At 44.6% G+C, this 23,406-nt stretch overlaps 1 protein-coding gene across 2 annotated transcripts in view; it reads left to right on the top strand.

The window, feature by feature from the left end:
• The window catches only part of ESYT2 (extended synaptotagmin 2), a 362,124-nt gene that overhangs the window by 149,539 nt on the left and 189,179 nt on the right, over window positions 1-23,406 (top strand). For both annotated transcript variants that reach the window (XM_030198737.1, XM_030198732.1), the window contains exons 5-6: window positions 16,438-16,510; window positions 19,539-19,628. In XM_030198737.1, coding sequence (XP_030054597.1) covers window positions 16,438-16,510; window positions 19,539-19,628 — 163 coding nt within the window. The remainder of the gene's footprint in view (window positions 1-16,437; window positions 16,511-19,538; window positions 19,629-23,406) is intronic.

Genomic DNA, 23,406 nt, shown 5'->3' with positions numbered 1-23,406 from the left:
ACGTACAAGAATAACAGATAGGGTAAATAAAATGATAATACATAGCATACAAGTGAGAGTAGGAAAAAATGTAATGTTCAATAATGATAATATGATAAAATAATCAAATCAGAAGGGATCAATATTGGTTGGTTCTGGTATAGATTAGGAAACAAGTCATTAAGGAGGATTCTTTTTGTAAGTCTCTTTGAACAGGTACGTCTTCTCTCATTCCATTCGCTCTCTCCTCCACTAACCTCTGATAGATACTGCCATGCCCTCAGCACCCCCCCCCCCCCCAACACTTACTCCTTGTCTCATCTCTTCCAAAGCTGACAGTCAATCTTTCTCACTCTTTGTCCCATCCTATGCAGTATCTCCTCTCTGTGCTCACTACCATGCTACAGCTTCTTCATTCTTTCTCTTTCTCTCTCTCTCCCTACCACGCAACATCTTCTCTCTGTCTCTGCCATGCATCCCCTTTCCCTATGTTTGCCCCTGGCATGCAGCCTCCTCACTCTCTTTCTCTGACTCTTGCTGTGCAGCACCTCCTCTTTGTCTCTCCATCCCCAGCATTGCTTCATCTTTCTCGTTCTCAATCTCTCTTCCCTCCACCAACCCTTGCTGTCTTCCTGTGTATGCGGCGGCAACAGCTGTAAAAGTAACGTATGCAGCACTGTTAGTTCTGCCGTTCCTGCCTCCCTGATGTAAACTTTCTGTGTCGGAGGGGCGGACAGGCAGAACTATCAGCTTTGCATACAGGGATAGGGGCCAATGTGGCTTGGTGTTAGCTTTACTGCTGCCACTGACTCTAATAGGCTGTGCCTGGTGGCAGTGGTAGTGGGAGAGAAGAGGTCATGATTTATTAATGCTGTACTGACTGCCTGCGACCCCAACTGGAGTCACTGCCCACAGTTTGGGAACCTCTACTTCAGATTGTTTTATTTGCCAGTTGCAAAAAGGTAAGAGACTGGGCATCACATACAAACTCCCGAGATCTTGCTGAATGCTTTAGACCTGATGGATTTTCTAGCTAGATATCTGGTTCTGCAGGACAGGTTACTGCAACACTTTTGGTCACTTTGGCAGTGGAATCAGACAGAGACTAGCTGTTAAAAATGTTCTTCACGGTTAAAGATTGTATTTGTATGACGTCTTGTGTATGTGTATTTCCAGATGTTTTTAAAACCACCCAGAAGGGACAAAAACAGTTACTTCTATTTTCATCCTAGGTTCATACAGTTGAGTGACCTTTTCTTTTTCCATTTTCCTTGCAATTGTCTGATCAAGAGGATTGGTTTGAATTATATTTTCTGTGAGCCTAAAAAATGAACTGTTTCTAGCAAATAAAGTTCAGCAAGTGTGGCTTTAGGACACCAAGGGAATGTAGCTGAACCATTGGTAGAGGTTCTGTGAATATCCGGGCAATTGGATGGAGGCGTGTCCTCATTAGTTCTATTTCTTCTTTTCTCTTTTAAATTCTTTTGAGTTGTGCCTGAGTTGAGCCCTATAATTGTGGACCAGTAGGAAATTTTATAGTGTTTTATTACCTGATTTGCTTTGCACATTCTTCTCTTTCTCTTATTTGCTTGTAATTTTTTCTTTTTCAAGTGGTATACTTGTATTATTATGTTAAACACTTCTACCCTTAAAAAATGGTCCTGAAGTGGTTTACAAAAGAAATAAACTACAGGATAGAATACCTAATAAACCAGAAAGAATAGAGAGAACTCAGAAACATTCAGATATCAGTGGAATATAAAGTCTAAACATTTTCTAAATATAAAATATGAAATAAAATTAAATATATATATTTATTTTTTTAAGTACATGTCTCTTTTGGGAAAAAAATGCAAAAAAAAACCCCTTTAATTTTGCTTTCATGAAGTCTAAGTGATGAAGCTTTAAGAGGAAGAGAATAAATCATGTACTTTAAACAAAGTCAAGACTCTTAATGGGTCCTTATACAAAGCTGTGGCAAAAAGTGGCCTTAGTGTGCCCTTTCTTGTCTCTTTCCTGGGAACTAAGGCCCTTTTTACCACAGCAATAAAAATGGCGTTTTCCTATTTTTCTGTATTAATGTTGCCATTAGTGTATGGTCATTTTCTAAAATTACTGCTTGAGCACTACTGTCACCCATTTTGTAGGTTGTAAGGGTTCACACGGTAAATTTGCGTTAACCAGTTAGCATGTGGTAATTTAGGTGCTAACTGATTAGCGCAGGAACACCCACTTTCTGTCCTTGACATTACCCCCCCCCCCCCCCCCCAAAAAAAAAAAAAAAAAAATTGGAAAAATTATTTAGTTTGTGGTTAGTGTGTGCACATTTGATTACCACAGGACACCTGAGTGCATACCATGGTACTCCATTTTTAGCTGTGTTAGGCATGCGTTTGTACCTAAGGCAGCTTATTAAAAGGGCCCCTATGAGTCTAGTCAGTAAGACAAATTAGTAAGTTATATCTTATAATAGTCGTTTGTATGAATATGTTTAGTGTGAACTCTTTTAGCTGTCAGAGGAAGTAGTGTGTTTGAAGCCTTCTCCCCACTCTGCAAGTAATCAGGAATTTTTCATTGTTGAAAGTGGGCATTTAATCAGAAGGTGGTCAGGTATTAAATATAAACGATTATGAAGCTTGCACGGCACATGCTTTTATTGTGTCAGGCAACTTTAGCAAATTCAGTCAAAAATATTTATTTCTGTATTATAATAAATCAGGCCTCACTAGAAGCCACAAAAGGCTGCTGTCTTCACATATCATCAGAGCTCATGTTGAAGTATATGATGTTGCGATAGCAACGTCCTCAACTTTGTCCCTCTTTCTAGGGCCTTATGTGCCAGCGATGAAAAACCAACCCTACTGTTTTAAGGGGTTTGAAACATGCTCTTTCTAATGAAAATGATTAAAAAGAGTTTCCAGAAGGTCTTTTTTCGTAAAAGTGGGCTAAAAATACCCTATTTTTGGCGTTTTTGCAAAAATCATCAACTTTACACTCAATTTGTGAACTAATGGAAAATATTAGGAGAATGAAATTTTATATTCCATATCATCAAGCTGATCAATCCATAGACTGGTGGGTTGTGTCCATCTACCAGCAGGTGGAGATAGAGAGCAAACTTTTGCCTCCCTATATGTGGTCAGGTGCTGCCGGAAACTCCTCAGTATGTTCTCTATCTCAGCAGGTGGTGGTCACACACAGCAGCAGCTCTGGCTAGGCCTCCAAGCCTAATTTTTAGGTTTTGTTGAGTGCCTGGGTTGAGGGCTCTTTTGAGCAAGTGCAAATCTGGTGGTGCCAGGTCCCTCCTTTTCTCCCCCCTCCCGCTGGCTCCGTTAAAAAAAAAAAAAAAATGTTTTTGAACGTCCTTAAAGGCGTTTATTTCGACGTTTATTTAAACGTTTATTGCAGCTACTCACTGGGACACCAGGTCGTTACAGCTCGGAGCGGACAGCAGGTAATTTTTACCTTTTTATTGCGGGCAGGGGGTTCCCCGATTTATCTCCACGTGGCATATGGCGTCGGAGGGCGAGGGCGTAAAGAGTCGCTCCCCGGATCGCTTGGGCGCTTCTAGAGGGGATGCGGGGGTCTTAAAGCCTGATTCGCCCTTGTTGGGTGACAGTTTCGTGGCCGATGAATGTCCCGGTCCTTCCTCCGGCGTGGCGATTTTTCCCGCCATAAACGCCCATCCCCCGCTCCTTGCCTCCGCCATCTTGGCCGGCCACGCGGCTCGGACGGCTTCTTCTTGGGCCGCCCTTGAGGTTGGAGACATTAATGCCATGAACGCCCTTAATTTGGGCGACGGCACAAAAGCGGCTAAAGTTAAACGCCGTTCTTCCCGCGCGCCTTCTTCGCGGAGTGTTGCGCCGGACGCCATTTTGGATGCGCAGCATGTCTCTCCCCCGCTCTTGCGAGCGCCGGTTGAGGGTGCGTCTAGGGCTGTTGCCCAGGCTGCGGAAGTACACAGTCTGGGGGGTTTCTCCCCCGAGTTTGTTTTGCTGCTGCATCAGGCCTTCCTTATGCAAAACGCTGCCCCTGCTCCCTCGTCTGGTAAAGAGGTTGAGGTTCCCAGAGGTAAACGCCCTCAGGTTGATTCCCAGGCCTTGGAGGACTTTGTCTCCTCCGATGTAGATGAGGGCAGCGTATCTGAGGTCTCCCAACGGTCCTTTGCGGATTCCTTGGAGGAGACGGATCCCCGCTCGGATGGAGCGGATGACCCCTCTGCAGCGCGGCTTTTTAGCTCAGAGGATTTGTCCAACCTGTTGGTACAGGCCATGGACACTTTGAAGATTTCCTCTCCGGAGGACATCTCTCCCTCAGCCCCTGTTGGCTCTGCCATTATGCTGGGGACGAAGCGCCCGCCTAGAACCTTCCACGTGCATGTTGCCATGCACACCTTAATTGCGGCTCAATGGGATGTCCCGGAAGCGAGCCTTAAAGTGGCTAGGGCTATGTCCCGCCTCTATCCTTTGACTGAAAGTGAACGTGAGGCCTATCTGTGGCCTACCGTGGATTCTTTAATCACTGCGGTGACTAAGAAAACGGCGTTGCCGGTGGAAGGTGGCACGGCCCTAAAGGACGCCCAAGACAGAAGATTGGAGGCGGCCTTAAGGTCGTCCTTTGAGGCAGCTGCTTTAAGTTTGCAGGCCTCAATTTGCGGCTCCTATGTGGCCAGGGCGTGCCTGACTATGGTGCAGCGGGTTTTCCCCTCGGATCTTTCCTTGAGGGCTGATTGGCCGGCCCTGGAATCGGGCTTAGCCTATTTGGCAGACTTGCTGTATGATGTCTTGAGGGCCTCAGCTAAAGGCATGGCTCAGACAATCTCTGCGCGGCGGTGGCTTTGGCTGAAACATTGGTCTGCTGACCACGCCTCTAAATCCCGCCTGGCTAGATTGCCGTTTAAAGGCAAGCTGCTCTTTGGGGTCGAGCTGGACAAAATCGTGACCGATCTCGGCATGTCTAAGGGCAAGAAGTTACCAGAGGTCAGGGTTCGGGCTACTACTCGCCCTGGTACCTCCAGAGGACGGTTTCAGGAAGCCCGTCGGTACCGCCCGGGCAGGTCGGGCTCCTCTGCCCCCTCTTCCTTCAAGAGGAACTTCTCCCCCAAGCAGCATTCCTTTCGCAGAGACCGCCGTCCCGGAGGTGCTCCCTCCGGTCCTCCCCCAGGGTCTCGTACCCAATGACGGGGCCTTGGTCCACGCCCCAGTGCAGATTGGAGGACGGCTGTCCTCGTTTATGGGCGAGTGGACCACAATAACTTCAGACGCTTGGGTGCTGGAAGTCATCAGAGACGGCTACAAGCTAGAGTTCTGCCGACCCTTAAAAGACGGGTTTGTACTCTCTCCCTGCAAGTCTCCGGTCAAAGCTGTGGTAGTGCAGCAGACCTTGAACAATCTGATCCGCCTGGGTGCGGTCGTTCCGGTGCCAGAAAATCAGCTTGGCAAGGGATGTTACTCCTTTTTCTTTGTGATACCAAAGAAAGGAGGTTCTGTCCGGCCTATCCTCGACCTCAGAGGGGTCAATTGGGCCTTGAAAGTTCGGCACTTTCGCATGGAGACCCTCCGCTCTGTTATAGCGGCAGTGAAGGCAGGAGAGTTCCTGGCATCCTTGGACATCAAGGAAGCGTACTTGCATATTCCCATCTGGCCTCCTCATCAACGCTTTCTGCGTTTTGCAGTACTGGGCCGACACTTCCAGTTCAGAGCCCTCCCGTTCGGGTTGGCTACTGCTCCGCGGACCTTCTCCAAAGTAATGGTGGTCATCGCGGCCTTCCTGAGGAAGGAACAAGTCCATCCTTATCTGGACGACTGGTTGATCCAAGCCCCCTCTTATGCAGAGTGCGGCAAAGCTGTGAACCGGGTGGTTGCTCTTTTGAGCTCCCTGGGGTGGATCATCAACTGGGAGTAAAGCCAGCTGCGCCCGACTCAGTCCCTGGAGTATCTGGGAGTTGGATTCGACACCCAAGTGGGCAGAGTGTTCCTGCCGGACAATCGGATTGTCAAGTTTCAGGCTCAGGTGGACTAGTTCCTAGTAGCCTCTCCTATTCGGGCTTGGGACTACGTGCAGCTGTTGGGCTCTATGACGGCCACGATGGAAGTAGTGCCCTGGGCCAGGGCTCATATGAGACCACTACAACAATCTCTGCTGCTGCGCTGGACTCCGATGTCGGAGGATTATGCTGTGCGCCTTCCCTTGGACCCAGCAGTGCGCAAGGCGCTGAGCTGGTGGACGCAGACAGACAAGTTGTCTGCAGGGATGCCTCTGGTGACCCCGGAGTGGATTGTCGTCATGACAGACGCCTCTTTGATGGGCTGGGGAGCCCACTGCTTGGGAAGGACAGCGCAGGGGCTCTGGTCTCCTGCAGAGGCAAGTGGTCTATCAACCTCCTGGAACTCAGAGCCATTCGGTTGGTGTTGTTGGAGTTCATCCCGGTACTGGTGTTGAAGCCTGTACGGGTCCTGTCGGACAATGCCACGGCTGTGGCCTATGTCAACCGCCAGGGAGGTACCAAGAGTGCCCCTCTAGCCAAGGAGGCCATGAATCTATGCCAGTGGGTGGAAGCGAACCTGGAACAGCTGTCAGCGGCCCACATTGCCGGAGTCATGAATGTCAAGGCGGACTTTCTCAGTCGCCATACCTTGGAGCCCGGAGAGTGGCAGCTATCTGCTCAGGCATTCTTGGGCATCACGAAGCGCTGGGGCCAGCCGAGCCTAGATCTGATGGCGTCATCGGCCAATTGTCAAGTGCCGCGCTTTTTCAGCAGAGGACGGGACCCTCGATCCCTGGGAGTAGATGCTCTTCTCCAACAGTGGCCGACACAAGAGCTTCTCTATGTGTTCCCGCCCTGGCCCATGTTGGGCAGGGTGCTAGACCGGGTGGCAAAGCATCCCGGCAGGGTAATCCTGGTGGGTCCGGATTGGCCCAGACGTCCCTGGTATGCGGACTTGATCAGGCTCTCAGTCGGCGATCCTCTGCGGCTGCCAGTGGAGCAGGGCCTGTTTCATCAGGGTCCCGTGGTGATGGAGGATCCCTCCCCCTTTGGTCTTACGGCCTGGCTATTGAGCGGCAGCGTCTGAGAAAGAAGGGCTTCTCAGACAAGGTCATCGCCACTATGCTGAGAGCGAGGAAGCGCTCTACTTCTACTGCTTACGCCAGGGTTTGGCGTATCTTTGCAGCGTGGTGTGAAGCAGGCTCACTTTCTCCCTTCACTGCTCCAATTTCTTCAGTGTTGGCGTTCCTGCAAGAAGGTCTGGACAAAGGCCTGTCGCTCAGTTCCCTGAAAGTTCAGGTAGCGGCTCTAGCTTGCTTCAGGGGCCGCCTGAAGGGTGCTTCCCTGGCTTCGCAGCCAGATGTGGTGCGCTTTCTCAAGGGAGTTAATCACCTGCGCCCTCCTCTGCACTCAGTGGTGCCTGCGTGGAATCTCAACCTGGTGCTAAGAGCATTGCAGAAGCCGCCTTTTGAACCCTGTCGAGGGTATCTCTGAAAGACCTGACGTTGAAAGCAGTCTTTTTGGTGGCTATCACTTCAGCCAGAAGAGTTTCCGAGCTCCAGGCACTCTCATGTCGAGAGCTTTTTCTGCAGTTCACTGAGGCAGGAGTGACTATTCGCACAGTGCCTTCCTTCCTGCCCAAGATTGTTTTTCGCTTCCATGTGATTCAGCAGCTCTGTCTCCCTTCCTTTCGTAGGGAGGTCTACCCAGAGGAATACTCTGCTATCAATTTCTGGATGTGAGACGAGTCATCATCAGATACTTGGAAGTGACCAATGATTTCCGGAAATCGGATCATCTGTTTGTCCTGTTTACAGGTCCTCGTAAGGGTCTGCAGGCTTCTAAGCCTACAGTGGCAAGATGGGCAAGGAAGCCATTGCAGCGGCTTAGGTGGCCGCGGGGAAGGCCCATACCTTTGCCAGGCATTACCGCTTGACTGTGGCTGCTCGGGCGGAGGCCCGGTTTGGAGCTTCAGTGTTGCGGTCAGGGATTTCTATGTCCCGCCCTGGGTGAGTACTGCTTCGGTACATCCCACCAGTCTATGGATTGATCAGCTTGATGATATGGAAGGTAAAATTATGTATCATACCTGATAATTTTCTTTCCATTAATCATAGCTGATCAATCCATAGCCCCTCCCAGATATCTGTACTGTTTATATTCTGGTTGAATTTTAGGTTCAAGTTTAGCCTTCAGTTACTTCAGGAGGACTTCGTATTCAAGTTCTTCTTTCACTTGGATTCTTCAAGAGTTGAGACGAGTTTGTGTTACAGTGAGCTGCTGCATTCCTCTCCCCTCCGTTTTACGGGGCTGGATTGAGATTTAAATTCTGCCGGCACTCCCTCCCGCTTCGTGCGGCTGTAGGGCAGCTTTGTACCCCTCCCGCTTCGGCGGTGTTAGGGTCAGTCAGCTCCTCCCGCGGTTGCGGTTGCAGGATAAGCCAGATCCCCCTGCATCGGCGGGTGTGGTGTCCCTCCCCCGCTCCGCGGGGATGAGCTGGACGGATTCCCCTCCCCCACTTGTGTGGGGATGAGCTGGGTTAATTCCCCTCCCCCGTTTCGGCGGTGGTGAGCTGGGCAGAGTGTCCCTTTGTGGGTGTAATTCTCTAAGTGCTGAGTCCTGCGGATGGAGCTTTGATATCGACATACTGAGGAGTTTCCGGCAGCACATGACCACATATAGGGAGGCAAAAGTTTGCTCTCTATCTCCACCTGCTGGTAGATGGACACAACCCACCAGTCTATGGATTGATCAGCTATGATTAATGGAAAGAAAATTATCAGGTATGATACATAATTTTACCTTCGAAAACCTTGTGTTGATAAGTTGTTGTGTGCAAAGGTTTCATGCACACCTTTAATTCCAGAGATATACAGCGATCCTTACTGCATTGGAGTTTTGGAGTAGGGTGGCACGCAGTCTCCTGCAACTTTTGGCACACAATAAAGTGATGGTGGAAATGGTGTGCTTTCCAGCCTTACTATGTCTCGGCAAGTCAAGATCTGATTCTGGACTCTCTTTACTCTTTGCTTTCTCTTCTTTTTGTTTTCTTTTCCCTGCCTGCTGCTTATTTTTTAAATATTGTATTTATATACCCTTCCTTCCCTTCTGCCCTCTCAACTGTCATTGTAATTGTTTTTTATTAGTTCATTGTAAGCCGCTCTGGGGCTGCTTTAAGTGGCAAATAGCGGGGTATAAATGATCTAAAATAAATAAATAAAAAACAAACTTTACAATTTTTTCATGTCGCAAATTTTTCGGACCAAGTTTGCTCCAAGTTTTCTTCATGGAAATCGCTCATGAAGATTTTTTTATTATTGTTTAATAGAGCGCAAAAAGTTGTACAAGATGGCCAAGTTTTGTTTCTCTCAACAAAATATTTCCAGAGATACATCGTCTCAAAGTTGCCTAAATCTCGGAGTCATACCATAGAAGGCTGTAGTATGGGGTCAAACAGATTACTATATCTCAGCAAGTATTGCATCGGCAAATGTAAAATTTTACCAATGTTCATTGGGGACATGTATGAATGTTCACAGAAAATTTCATCGAAATCCGTGATGGTCGCGCAGGGACCACTTGACATGGAATGACCCTAAGGGGGAAAAGGAAGGTAGAGAAGATGGGACAATAACACTTTATAGTTGAAAGACCCTGTCTGATTATAGATGAGAAAACCAATATCTATCTTGAATCCTTTAGTGTGTTTCACAGTGTTTGATCATTCTAATTTCAAATATTTTACATACTTGTGTACTCCTGAAGTTTACTGTAAGCAGCTTTATTGTAATGTTGTTATGGGAGTAATCTTCCTTTAATGAAATATTCACTTCCTGAATTGTCATCCAGTTTTTGTTTTTCTGTTAACAGTTTATGATAGATCTATGAATATTGGTACATGTCCTCAATTTTTGGTTTCCTTCACTGGTGTAACGCCTCACTTCATGTTGCTTTTGTTGGATCAAATTTGCTATATTTATAGAGAAGCATGAATGTGAGCCTTTATTTTGAATGTCTTTCCCTATCTTGGGTCCAGTGATTTGAGCTGGCATAATGTGCATTGTATCTTAAAGAGTTGTGTGCCAATTTTTTTTCTATTTGGGATTCTACTCAGGTTCAGTGGTTGCTGGAAGACTAGTAGTGGGAATCAGGAAATTATTTCATTCTCCAGAAACTGGGGTTGCAAATCTTTTATAATTTTCTTTGTTTTCTAGGTTTGGAGTATATATTATTACAAATGGTACATATTCCACAGTTTTCCTTTTCTTGTAGTATTGTAAGTTTTCCTTAGATATTTTGAGTGCGGATGCAGTTTTCTTGGAGATGATTTTGGTATGATAGCCCTTTTGTTTAAGTGATTCTTTTAGAGCTTTGAGATGTTAATTCTCATCTTGTGGATCTGAGAAGATGCAGCAGTGTCCTGTATCTTGGGTGGAATTTTGTTTTTTTTTAATATGTGGAGGATAGAAACAAACTATGAATCTGTACGAAGAAAATTTCATATGACCATTGCTGATTGAGATTGTAGTTTCTAAAATGTCAACACTTTTCTGTAAAGTAGTCCATTTTGACTATGATTGTGGGATGGGATGCATTGAAGGAGTTGTAGAAATATTTAAGGTTCTCTTCTCCTTCAGTACGAATTATGAAGATATCATCTATGTACTGGTCATATCTGAAAGGTTTGTTGTGGTAACCATTAAGAAATTTCTCCAATTCTGACATTAAAAAAGTTGGCATTTCACAGTGAGGGGCATAATCAAACGCGAACGCCTATGTGTAAGAACGTCCATCTCTGAGAACGGGTCTGTGAAGAGGCGGGCCGAACTGTATTTTCGAAAAAAATGGACGTCCATCTTTTTTTCCGAAAATACATTGGATTAGGGCGTTTTTTGAGCTGGGCGTTTTTGTTTTTTAGCGATAATCGAAACCGAAGCGGCCCAGCTCAAAAACGACCAAATCCAAGGCATTTGGTTGTGGGAGGGGCAAGCATTCGTAGTGCACTGGTCCCCCTGAGATGCCTCTATGCCAGCCTCCGATATCATACCTAGCTCCAGGACAGCAGTATGCAGGTCCCCAGAGCAATTTTAGTTTAGTTGGTGCTGCGCAGGACCCATGCAGAGAGGAAAAATTGGAAGAAAAAAAAAACAAGCAAGCAAGTGCAGTCAGGGACGTCCAAATTAAACCGATAGTAAAAAGGGGAATCGAACCAGCAACCTTCTGATTACAAGCTCAGTGCTCTAGCCAGTGCACCACGTTATTCAGTTGGTTAGACATCCTTCTCTTTCCATTAAGTCCCTCCAAGTTTCTGTCAGCCAATCACAGCTCGTTTAGCTGACATCGGTGTGATTGGCTGACAGAAACTTGGAGGGACTTAATGGAAGGGAAGGATGTCTATACAACTGAATAGTGTGGTGCACTGGCTAGAACACTGAGCTTGTAATCAGAAGGTTGCTGGTTCAAATCCCCCTTTTACTACCTTGGTAATTTAGACATCCCTGACTGCACTTGCTTTTTTTTTCTTCCGATTTTTCCTCTCTGCATGGGTCCTGCGCAGCACCAACTAAACTAAATTACTTCGGGGACCTGCATACTGTTGTCATGGAGCTGGGGATGACATTTGAGGCTGGCTTACAAGTTGGAAAAAAAAGTGTTTAACGTTCGGTTTTTTTTGGTGGGAGGGGGTTAGTGACCACTGGGGAAGTCAGGGGAGGTCATCCCCGGTTCCCTCCGGTGGTCATCTGGTCATTTAGGGCACTTTTTTGGGACCTGTTCGTGAAAAAAACGGGTCCAACAAAAGTGACCTAAATTTTCTCTAAAAACGCCTTTCTTTTTTCCATTATTGGCCGAGCACGCACATCTCTGCTCAGCCGATAACCACGCCTCAGTCCCGCCTTCACCACGCCTCCGACATGCCCCCATCAACTTTATTCGTTCCCGCAACGGAGTGCAGTTGGAAATGCCCGAAATTGGCTTTCGATTATACCGATTTGGGCACCCGCGTGAGAAAGACGTCCATGTCCCGATTTAGGTCGGAATATAGGCGTTTTTCTCTTTCGATTATAAGCAGGAGTGCCATTCTAGTACCCATAGGAATTCTATCATCTGTATATAGATGTCATTATTGGATCTGAAGTAGTTGCGGTTGAGGTGCACTGCATCTTCACTATGGAATTCCCTTTTGTCAATACTTGAGACTTGAACCATCCTATCAGAATTGTAGGTCTGTGCTGAAGACTTATTTATTTGAGAAAGCAGTTAACTTACAGTTGATTAAGTCGGCATCCTTCATGATTCACTGATGTCTGCAAGTCTTTCCTGCTTTACTATAAGTTGTTGTTAGTTATTGTCTCTAAATCAGATTCTCTTTTGTTTACCCCATTCCTCCCCTTTTCCCCTCCCACATTATTTCCTTTTTAAGTGTGCTTTCCTATTGTGGCATGGCATTCTTTTCTCTTGTTTTTAATTTTTGATTTTAACTGTTGTACACTGCTCTTATTGCTTAAAGGAAGAGCGGTGTATCAAATGAAATTTGCCGTAAACCATTCAGTTTAGCAAGCAGTTTCTGCTTTGTATTTGTGGTTCAGGAAGGGTGGTCGTTAGGAATTTGTAGCATGCTGTTATGTGGACTGCATGAGGGATATTGTACAGTGATTCCACATGCTGTGGTCACACCTCTCCTTAAGAAGCCTTCACTTGACCCTACTTGTCCCTCTAATTACCGACCCATCTCCCTCCTTCCTTTTCTCTCCAAATTACTTGAGCGTGCTGTTCACCGCCGCTGCCTTGATTTTCTCTCCTCACATGCTATTCTTGACCCATTACAATCTGGTTTTCGCCCTCTCCACTCAACCGAAACTGCGCTTACTAAAGTCTCCAATGACCTATTACTGGCTAAATCCAGAGGTCAATATTCCATCCTCATTCTTCTTGATCTTTCCGCTGCTTTTGACACTGTCGATCACAGCATACTTCTCGATACCCTGTCCTCACTTGGATTCCAGGGCTCTGTCCTTTCCTGTTTCTCTTCCTACCTCTCCCTCCGCACCTTTAGTGTTCACTCTGGTGGATCCTCTTCTACTTCTATCCCTCTGCCTGTCGGCATACCTCAGGGTTCTGTTCTTGGTCCCCTCCTCTTTTCTATCTACACTTCTTCCCTTGGTTCATTAATCTCATCCCATGGCTTTTCCTACCATCTCTATGCTGATGATTCCCAAATCTACCTTTCTACCCCTGATATCTCACCTTGCATCCAAACCAAAGTTTCAGCGTGCTTGTCTGACATTGCTGCCTGGATGTCTCAATGCCACCTGAAATTAAATATGACCAAAACCGAGCTTCTCATTTTCCCCCCCAAACCCACCTCCCCGCTCCCCCCGTTTTCTATTTCTGTTGATGGCTCTCTCATTCTCCCTGTCTCCTCAGCTCGAAACCTTGGGGTCATCTTTGACTCTTCTCTCTCCTTCTCTGCTCATATCCAGCAGACCGCCAAGACCTGTCGTTTCTTTCTTTACAACATCCGTAAAATCCGCCCCTTTCTTTCCGAGCACTCTACCAAAACCCTCATCCACACCCTTGTCACCTCTCGTCTAGACTACTGCAATCTGCTTCTTGCTGGCCTCCCACTTAGTCACCTCTCCCCTCTCCAGTCGGTTCAAAACTCTGCTGCCCGTCTCATCTTCCGCCAGGGTCGCTTTACTCATACTACCCCTCTCCTCAAGACCCTTCACTGGCTCCCTATCCGTTTTCGCATCCTGTTCAAACTTCTTCTACTAACCTATAAATGTACTCACTCTGCTGCTCCCCAGTATCTCTCCACACTCGTCCTTCCCTACACCCCTTCCCGTGCACTCCGCTCCATGGATAAATCCTTCTTATCTGTTTCCTTCTCCACTACTGCCAACTCCAGACTTCGTGCCTTCTGTCTCGCTGCACCCTACGCCTGGAATAAACTTCCTGAGCCCCTACGTCTTGCCCCATCCTTGGCCACCTTTAAATCTAGACTGAAAGCCCACCTCTTTAACATTGCTTTTGACTCGTAACCACTCGCCTCCACCTACCCTCCTCTCTTCCTTCCCGTTCACATTAATTGATTTGATTTGCTTACTTTATTTATTTTTTGTCTATTAGATTGTAAGCTCTTTGAGCAGGGACTGTCTTTCTTCTATATTTGTGCAGCGCTGCGTATGCCTTGTAGCGCTATAGAAATGCTAAATAGTAGTAGTAATAGTAGTAATTGTGACAAGAAGGGTATCAGGTGGTAGCTGCATGACAGGGATGGACTGACAGTAATCTGGGTCCTAGGGCACTAAGGATCAGGGCTCTTTACCACCTATCAAAACTGATTATACTAGATGGAAGCTAGGGAAGAGTTGGCTGTCTACTTCTGTGCCAGTTATTCATTCATTCATTTCTTACTAAACTGGTGCTTCCAGATCTTTTGAGGTTTTAGTTTGTGTCTTCAAGAGCAGTGATAATTAATGTTAGTAATAACAAACGGTGCGGTGCTTTCCAACACTTGGAACTACAGGAATAATTTGTTGAAATAATTTTACTGTAAATGAATAATGCAGTGACCATATGAACTTGTGATTTTGGGGACAACCTTTTAAAAATCAATTTATCAGAGCTCCCATGTTACCCAGTTCCAGGAGAGAGACTTTCTGACAACCCATCCTGATGCATTATGGGACCTGAAGCACTGATTTTAGTGGATAGAATTGGGGCTGCAAATATTAACATTGCTTTGGGATTTAAGTTCAAAGCCAGCACTGGCCAAAAGCCTCCCTCCTATAACTGGGCAACTTGGCAGCTGTGGTTTTTTTTTTGTATGCTACTACTAGTGGTACCAGTGGAAACTTGTTTTTGGTGCTTTAATTTTTTTTTTTTTAAGTTGAAACATACACAAGCAAAACTCACAAGATTTTTAACGAAAGATTAGTGCAAGTTATCTGCAGCAGGGCCCATAGGAATAAAATGGGTCCTGTGGCAGATACCTTGTGCTAACCTTTAATTCCTTTAACATTAATGAAAAATCTGCACTTTAATTCCTTTAACATTAATGAAAAATCTGCAGGTACATCGGTAGTTGACCCATAGCATTTTCATGAAAGCATTTTGTTGGCCTTACAATTGCGGGAAGTACTGTGGAAGAAAGGAGAACTACCTTGAATTACTACTACTACTATAAATCACTTTTATAGCGCTACCAGTCGTACGCAGCACTTTACAATTGAACATGAAGACTTATTCATCCATGAATAATCCATGAACATGATGACTTATTGATCCATGGATTAAAATCATAGCAATTATGTTATGAGCAGATGGCTATCCCTCTAACCAATATAGTTGGACCTCATTAGCTTGTTTGAACTAGTCTTTAATGTGAGAGAGTGCATTTGGTTGACCAATACTCAGTAACTTACAGTGCTTCTCGACACTGCGGGGATGGGGATGAGGCTGGCAGGGACGGGGACAAACTTTGTCCCCATGTCATTCTCTGCTGTGCACCCTCAGGCACTGCCCTATTTCCCAATGGTCAGTCTGCCCCTACTGCTTGATGCTCCTTAAATTGTCGAGAAAATCTGTAGTTTCTTTTAAAACGTTATTTGTTTTTTTTTTTTTCTTCTTATGGCTTGTACATTTTTTCTGGTAATCCAAATACTTCTCTGTTAGTATGCCAATACCAAATATAATCAGTTTGCTTGGGTTCCCAGGCAACCCAGATAACAAGGGTCCAGCACGGGACTATATAAAACTACTGAAAAATGTTGTTAGCGCATCTCCAAACTGGCTACAGTCTCATCTAGAATACCTGATACCATTTTGCCCCTGTATTGCTACTTTCACCAGACTACCTAAAATTCACAAACCTGGAAGCTGTGGCAAGGGAGGTGGTGAAAACGAGAATAACATATTTCAAAAGGTATGGGAGAATCCTAGAGAAGCCTCAGTTATGAAATGGTAAAAGTAGAGACAGATGAAAGGGGCTATGGCAGCACACAGAAATACTGGACAGACCTGAAATTCTTACATTCTTTATCTGCTGTCATGTTTGTTTTTTTTCAATTCAAAGAAAGGCAGAAATATGTAATAAAGTTTATAACTGTACCCGTTATTTTTGTGCTTAAGAATAGAAGTCTGGACTGGTTGGAATATAAGATTTATTTTCTTTCAAAACTTCTTCCTCTACCCCAGACGTCTCCAGTCCACTGTTTATGCAAGACCCCCTTCCTAAGTCATGAAACTGAGGTATTAATTTTTCCCAATTCCGCAGTATGTGCCAGTCTACCTAGCCAACTCATGTCAAGGTTGAGAGTGCTTTGCCATTCAGGTGTTTTCTGGTCACTGCTCAACACTCATCTTTGTTGTCTTGTTTGGTATTCTGTGGCTCTTAAACATCATCTGATGCATTATTATTTCCAGCAACTAAACTGAAATTCCTAATGTGTATATGTTTCCTGTTTTAGTTTTGTAGGCAACTGTGAAATTGATTTAGAGATCAAGAAGTACTTCTGCAGAGCTGGTGTGAAGAGCATTCAGGTAAATTCTTATGTTATGCAGATGACTTATTCTTTCTGTGGTAGAAATTTAAAAGCAGGAGTATGCCTCAAAATACCAGTTTGCCTGCTTAAGATAAGTCAACAGAGACAATACTTGGTCACCTCTGTTTACATAACATAATATATTTTGCGTATTTGCTCATCTTCTTTCGGTTAAAAACTGCATCTCTTCAAAACAATCCATTTTCCAGAGCTGTGTTTTCAACTATTTGTGCTGCACTAATTGTTGTGGTAGGTAGTATGCAGTAGAGATGGGTACAGCAAAAAAGCAATTCATTTTAAATGAAGTTTTAGCTATTTTCATGGGTGTTGCTAAATAGGAGGTGCTTTCAAAAACTGTACGCGCAATATTGCCACAGGAATGAGAGAGAGATCCATATCAAAGAATGATTTTTTTTTTAAATAAGGTATTAGTTGTTTCTTTGTTATTATTGTCATTGCCTTTCCTGACGCTTGTCAGGAAATGACAAGGCTGTACAACAAGCAAATGGCCCAAATTAGTAACACACAAACATAGAAAATGAAGGCATATAAAGACTGTATGTGACCATCTCTGGGGCAAGATGGCTAAGGTCACCACAAACAAAACATGAGATTTTAATGAATTCTGTTAGAGCAAACAATTTGTAATACAACATCTGAACCCCCATCCTTTTATGTGAAAAATAAAAAAAACAATAAAAAAATTGCTAAGTTCAGAACAAATAACTTTTATAGTCTGCTTATAGACCCATGACATGAAAAATCAGCCTTCTCAACATTTTGGATCCGCTACTTTAGTCACCTTTTCCCAGAGACGGTCACATGTGGCCTATGCAGTCCGCCCATTCATACCATCTACTATCCCTTCCTCTTTCCTTACAGATCCTTTATACCTGTCCCAAGCTGCCTTGAATTCAGATGCAGTCTTCATCTACTCTGGGAGGCCATTCCACTAATTCACCACCCTTTCTGTGAAGAAGCGTTTCCCTAGGTTACTCCCAAGTATCTCCCCTTTCACTTTTATTCTATGCCCCTTCATTCCAAAGCTTCCTTTCAGTTGAGAGACTTGCCTCTATTGCAGTTCATATGCCACAGAAGTGTTTAAATGTTTTGATTATATCTCCTCTCTCCTGCCTTTCTTTCAAAGTATACATATTGAGATCTTTAAGCCTGTCTCCATATACTTTCTGATGACCAATGGCCATTTTAGTGTGCTATGCTATATGATTCTTATATTCTGCTAAGTTCAAAAGAGATTCTAAGCAGGTTACAAACAATAAGTAATTGAAGCTGTCTGCTATGAATTTCCATGCTACCTTTAATCTCTCTCTCCTGATGTGTTGGTGCTGCACTTACTGTTCCCAGGCTTTTGCTGGTGTCACTACCACCATTGCAACCAAGTTGGCCACATTGATCCCTTCCCAGGGCTGCAGCTGTTTCCAGCATCCTTTATTCCACAACCAGAGCTACATTTGCTTTAGGCCTATACTGCTGATCCCATTCCATGCATCCTATGTTTCCAGCTGACACGAGTTAGCCTGAAAAAACTTGAGACTCTTTCATAGATCCTGTAGACACCCTTTTCAACTCCTTCAGACCACCATGTTCTGTAGTCAGAGACTCGGTCATTGATTTACTCAGTGGAAGATTTCCAAATAATACTAGTGGATTCACTTCAGTCATTAAGGCTAGGATATACCAAGCACCTTTCTCATAGACCAGTGATGGCGAACCTATGGCACACGTGCCAGAGAGGGCATGCAGAGCCCTCTCCTTTGGCACACGCGCCGTCGCTGGTCCGTCCACTCTCCCTTCCTCCGAGCACCAGGCCACCTGCCCTCCCTCCCTCTTCCAACCAACCAAGCACCAGGCCGCCCATAGGTTTGACCAGAGCTTGAGAGACAGAAGGGAAGGCCGAAGGCGCGCTGAGCAAAGAACACGCTTTTCGCTGCCGACACCACCTTAACCCCGAGGTACGCCTTTTAAATTTCAGAGGAGGAGGGGGAGGCCCTGGTGCTGAGAGGGAGGGAGGCCTGGTGCTGGGTGCTGCTGGGTGGGAGGGAGGCCTGGTGCTTGGTGGGAGGGAGGGAGACCTGATGCTGGGTGCTGCTGGGTGGGAGGGAGGCCTGGTGCTGGGTGGGAGGGAGGGAGGCCTGATGCTGGATGCTGCTGGGTGGGAGGGAGGCCTGGTGCTTGGTGGGAGGGAGGGAGGCCTGGTGCTGGGAGGGAGGCCTGCCTGGTGCTGGGAGGGAGGGTGGGGAGGAGAGGAGGGTGGCTGGACATGGGTGGCTGGAGGGGAGAGGAGGGTGGCTGGACATTTGTGGCTGGAGGGAAGAGGAGGGTTGCTGGACATGGATGGAGGGCAAGAAATGAAGAAGAAAGGAGGAAAGTAAAGAAATAAATGGAAAGGAAGCCCTGGAAACGGAGTTAAGAGAACAGATAGCAGCAGAATCAGAGACTAGGACCAATATGGATAGAAAAACAAAATCACCAGACAACAAAGGTAGAAAAAAATCATTTTATTTTCATTTTAGTGTTTGGAATATGTCCAATTTGAGAATTTACATCTGCTGTCTTATTTTCCACTGGGTATACTGGAGCTGTAACAGCTTACAGAAATGATTTATAATAAAAAAAAAAAAAAATCATGTTATTTTTTCTCCTATACTAGTATAATATTTTCAATGATGTCTGTTTATATGCGCCATGGCTGGTGTAAGAGGTGTGGCTATCATAGGGGTGGAGTTATATGTGGTGACCCCGCCCATAATGAGTACCGGCACTTTGTGATAAATAATTACATTTTGGGTTGCTGTTTGGGCACTTGGTCTCTGAAAGGTTCGCCATTACTGTCATACACATATAACTGGAGGAAACTCTCTTATTGCAAATGAACCATAATCAATGTGTGCTTAAGCATTTTTTACATAAATGTTTTATATTTGCTGCAGCAGTCTCTTGGTAATGCTTTAGTTGTATACAGTGAGGAGGTGGTATCATATTTACGAAACTGATTTGTTTTACAGCTCTGTGGTACTATGAGGGTTATCCTAGAACCATTAATTGGAGACATACCTTTGGTTGGATCTCTATCGCTTTACTTCCTTCGGAAACCTGTAAGCACAATTTTTTTTATGCTCCACATGTTACATTGAAACGTGAATCTAGCTGTGGTGCAATAACATTACAGTAAAGCACTTCAGATGGAGATATTTCATATAAACTTGAAGGAGAAGTATTAACTAATATACGTAAACTGTATTGTTCATATGTTATGTTGCCTCTTATTGTGACAGAAAGTTAACAAATCTGATTTTTGTCTGCTGCCTTAAAAAGCACCCAGCCGTCGCCTGACTTGCCAGATTCATATTATATTTCAATACTGTTTTTGAATATTCAGGTCTTCTTAGAATATTGTACCAAATCAAATCAAATGCTAACTTGTTGACCACTAGTATCCCCGCGTTGGGTTCAATGCAGAGTACAAAATAGATGATATACAAAATTAATTCAAAATGCAATCATAACATTAAAAAAAATTGTATCTCACCTTGACATCGTTTTAAGTATTTTGCAGTGTCACGGTGATCTACTTGTTTCCTGGCAAATCTGACGACATCTCTAGTTGTTAAATGTGTTTGCAGTCTATGTTAGACCACTCGCCTCCACCTACCCTCCTTTCTTCCTTCCTGTTCACATTAATTGATTTGATTTGCTTACTTTATTTATTTTTTGTCTATTAGATTGTAAGCTCTTTGAGTAGGGACTGTCTTTCTTCTAAGTTTGTGCAGCGCTGCGTACGCCTTGTAGCGCTGTAGAAATGCTAAATAGTAGTAGTTTAGATCACTTATATTCAGCCTTTATCATCCTTGACCAGTGATATTCAGTAATAGGGATGATTTTTCCAATTTTCCTTAATATCCATGAGTGATTTGTATGCATACTACCTCCATTGTATGCATATCTTTTTCACTCATATTCATTAGGGATATCCGGAAAAAACAAAATGTTCATGATCCTTGGAGAGCAGCTGTCTATACAGTTGGTACCCAGTGAGAACATGATTTGCCAGGTCCTTCTGCTCACCCCCACCGCTAATGTTTTGTGTTCTGTGAGTCAGGGAAGGGTGTATGTGTAAAGCTTTCGGGTTCTTTTTCCCTGATTTCTTGATGTGGATGTATCAGGCTTATCAATCCTGGGGTCAGGGGCCAAGATGGCAGAGGCCCAGGATGATTGGAGAGGCTCAGCATTCATTCTCAGTCCTTCCAACCCCTGGCTTACTCACAGCTTAGTAAGACCTAGAGACTGACAGTAAGGAATGGGATCCCAGTGATGCTTGGGGGGGGGGGGGGGAGGAGGAGGAGGAAGATTAGTAATTGGAGTGAGAAAAAGGGGAAATGCCTAAGGTTGCACAGCTTAATAATAATAATACAAATAAAAAAGGACATGTAGATAGGAGTGTCAACATTGGACAGTAGGCAATAATAGATCTAAGGGTTCTCAAAGAATATTGACAGGCTGCCTGCTGCACTGGCATGTATACTGGATGTAGCATGAATTTTGCTGCTGGAGGGAGAGTATATTGAGGAATGACATAAGGCATAACTGTATTTCATTATATATAGCAGAACTTCATTCATTGGTGATATTATGAGCAGGCATGGTAAGGGAAGTATGAAATTAATCATAAATTCTGTACTGTCTGCTTTGGAAGTAAATATGTATCACTGTTTTTATTTGAACTAGAGGAAGAAGAATCAGCAGCAAGTAACTTAAATTTTGTTCACCTCAGTGCGGATACATGTGTATCTATAAGAAGCATAAGAACATAAGTGTTACCCTACTGGGACAGACTGAAGATCCATCAAGCCCAGTATTCTGTTTCCTATAGTGGCCAATCCAGGTCACAAGTACCTAGCAAGATCCCAGATTTTTTTTTACTTATCCTAGAAATAAGCAGTGGATTTTCCCTTATGGACTTTTCGGGAAATTATCCAAACATTTTTTAAAAATCCTGCTAAGCTACTGCTTTTACCACATTCTCTGGCAACGAATTCCAGAATTTAATTACACGTTGAGCGAAGAAATATTTTCTCCAGTTTGTTTTAAATTTACTGCTTTGTAGCTTCATTGCATTCCCCCTAGTTCTAGTATTTTTGGAAAGAGTAAACAAGTAATTCACGTCTACCTGTTCCTAAAATAAAAGACCTAAAATACTATCACATCTACCCTCAGCCGTCTGTTCTCAAAGCTGAAGAGCTCTAGCTGCATTAGTCTTTCCTCATAGGGAAGTTGTCCCATTCCCTGTATCATTTTTGTCATCCTTCTCTGTACCTTTTCTAATTCCGCTACATCTTTTTTGAGTTGCGGTGACCAGAATTACATACATTATTCGAGGTACAGTCACACCATGGAGCAATACAGAGGCATTATAACATTCTCACTTTTGTTTTCCATACCTTTCCTAATAATTCCTAACATTCTGTTTGCTCTCTTAGCTGCCGCCTTTGGCAACATTGCACCGTGCAAGCACAAGTGCCTTTCCACCCGATGTGAATGAGCGGAACCAGCAGTCTATATTTTTCCATGTAGCAGAGAAGTGGCATTCAGTGAGGTCTCCTCAGCACTTCTTTTATTTTTCTTTTTGAAAGTGCCTTCCCTCACAGTACAGGATTTTTAATTCCTTATTTTTATTTTCTAAGTTCTTACCCCTTTAATTTATAGTTTTTAAAGGAAAGTTTAAGTTCCCTTATTTTTTGTTTGTTTTTTAAAGTGCTGCTTCTGAGGCCCGCTTAGGCCCAAGCACTGGCCAGGGTAACTTTCTCTCTTTGAAGAGAATTTTTTTTATTTTTCATAATTGAGCCATTGGATTTCACATCAACTGTTTTTTTCCCTCAATGTCACAGAATACTCCCAGTGGTTTTAAGCGGTGCACTAGGTGCAACAGAGTCATTTCTGGGACCGACCCCCATAGTTGGTGTCTCTTGTGCCTAGGCCCTGACAATGAGGCCTCCAATTATGTTGTCTGTTTAAAAATGCAGAAACATTCTCAGAAAAGCAGAGAAGCCCTGTACGAGAAACATTTTGGTGTTTCTAAGACCAGTCCATCGACATTGGAGGCATCAGTCCCCATGGCTTGGAGGAGCTGCATCAGACGCTGGGCGTGTGCACCAGTTTTGTGGAGGTCTTCCACTGCCTTGACATTGGGCACGTTAGGGCCCCATTGGACTGATCTGCATCAGACCCAACACCAAAGATATGTCTGGATTCAACATCGTACTCGTCAGCACAGAGGGACCCCAATGTTATGTATCAGGTAAAGGCAAAGAAGCACCAACATTGATCCCCTTCAAAGCATGGTGCTAGGAGCCCCAGGTCATCAATACCCCCAATACTGAGAAACTTCAGTGTTGTGAGGGACATTCCACTTCCATGGAGTTGGTGCTGACGCACCAGTCTCCTAATCAGCCTTCTGATTCAGCACCAGCATCTACACATTCCACTTCCATGGAGTTGGTGCTGATGCACCAGTCTCCTAATCAGCCTTCTGATTCAGCACCAGCATCTACACAAGCTGTCATCGAACCAACATTGGCCCCGTCTTTACCGATGTTGTGTGATGACTGTTTTTCTGATCATGTTGTTCCCAATCTCTGACTTTGCTGCTCTTTATCTGTTCTCTTAACTCTGTTTCCAGGGCTTTTTTTTCCATTTATTTCTTTACTTTCCTTCTTCTTCATTTCTTGCCCTACATCCATAAGTAAAAGCTGGGTCCTCCGCTGACTTGACTGGAGGAGGTATTGAGTGGATCCAGCTTTTGCCTATTTTCTCCATCCATGTCCAGCATTTTTCCTCGCCCCCCCCCATCCATGCCCAGCGATTCTCCTTTCATCC

Source organism: Microcaecilia unicolor, chromosome 1, assembly GCF_901765095.1.
Source record: "Microcaecilia unicolor chromosome 1, aMicUni1.1, whole genome shotgun sequence".
In the NCBI taxonomy this organism is placed as follows: domain Eukaryota; kingdom Metazoa; phylum Chordata; class Amphibia; order Gymnophiona; family Siphonopidae; genus Microcaecilia; species Microcaecilia unicolor.
The sequence above is the reverse complement of the archived record's forward strand: the minus strand, read 5'-3'. Positions and strand labels throughout refer to the sequence as shown.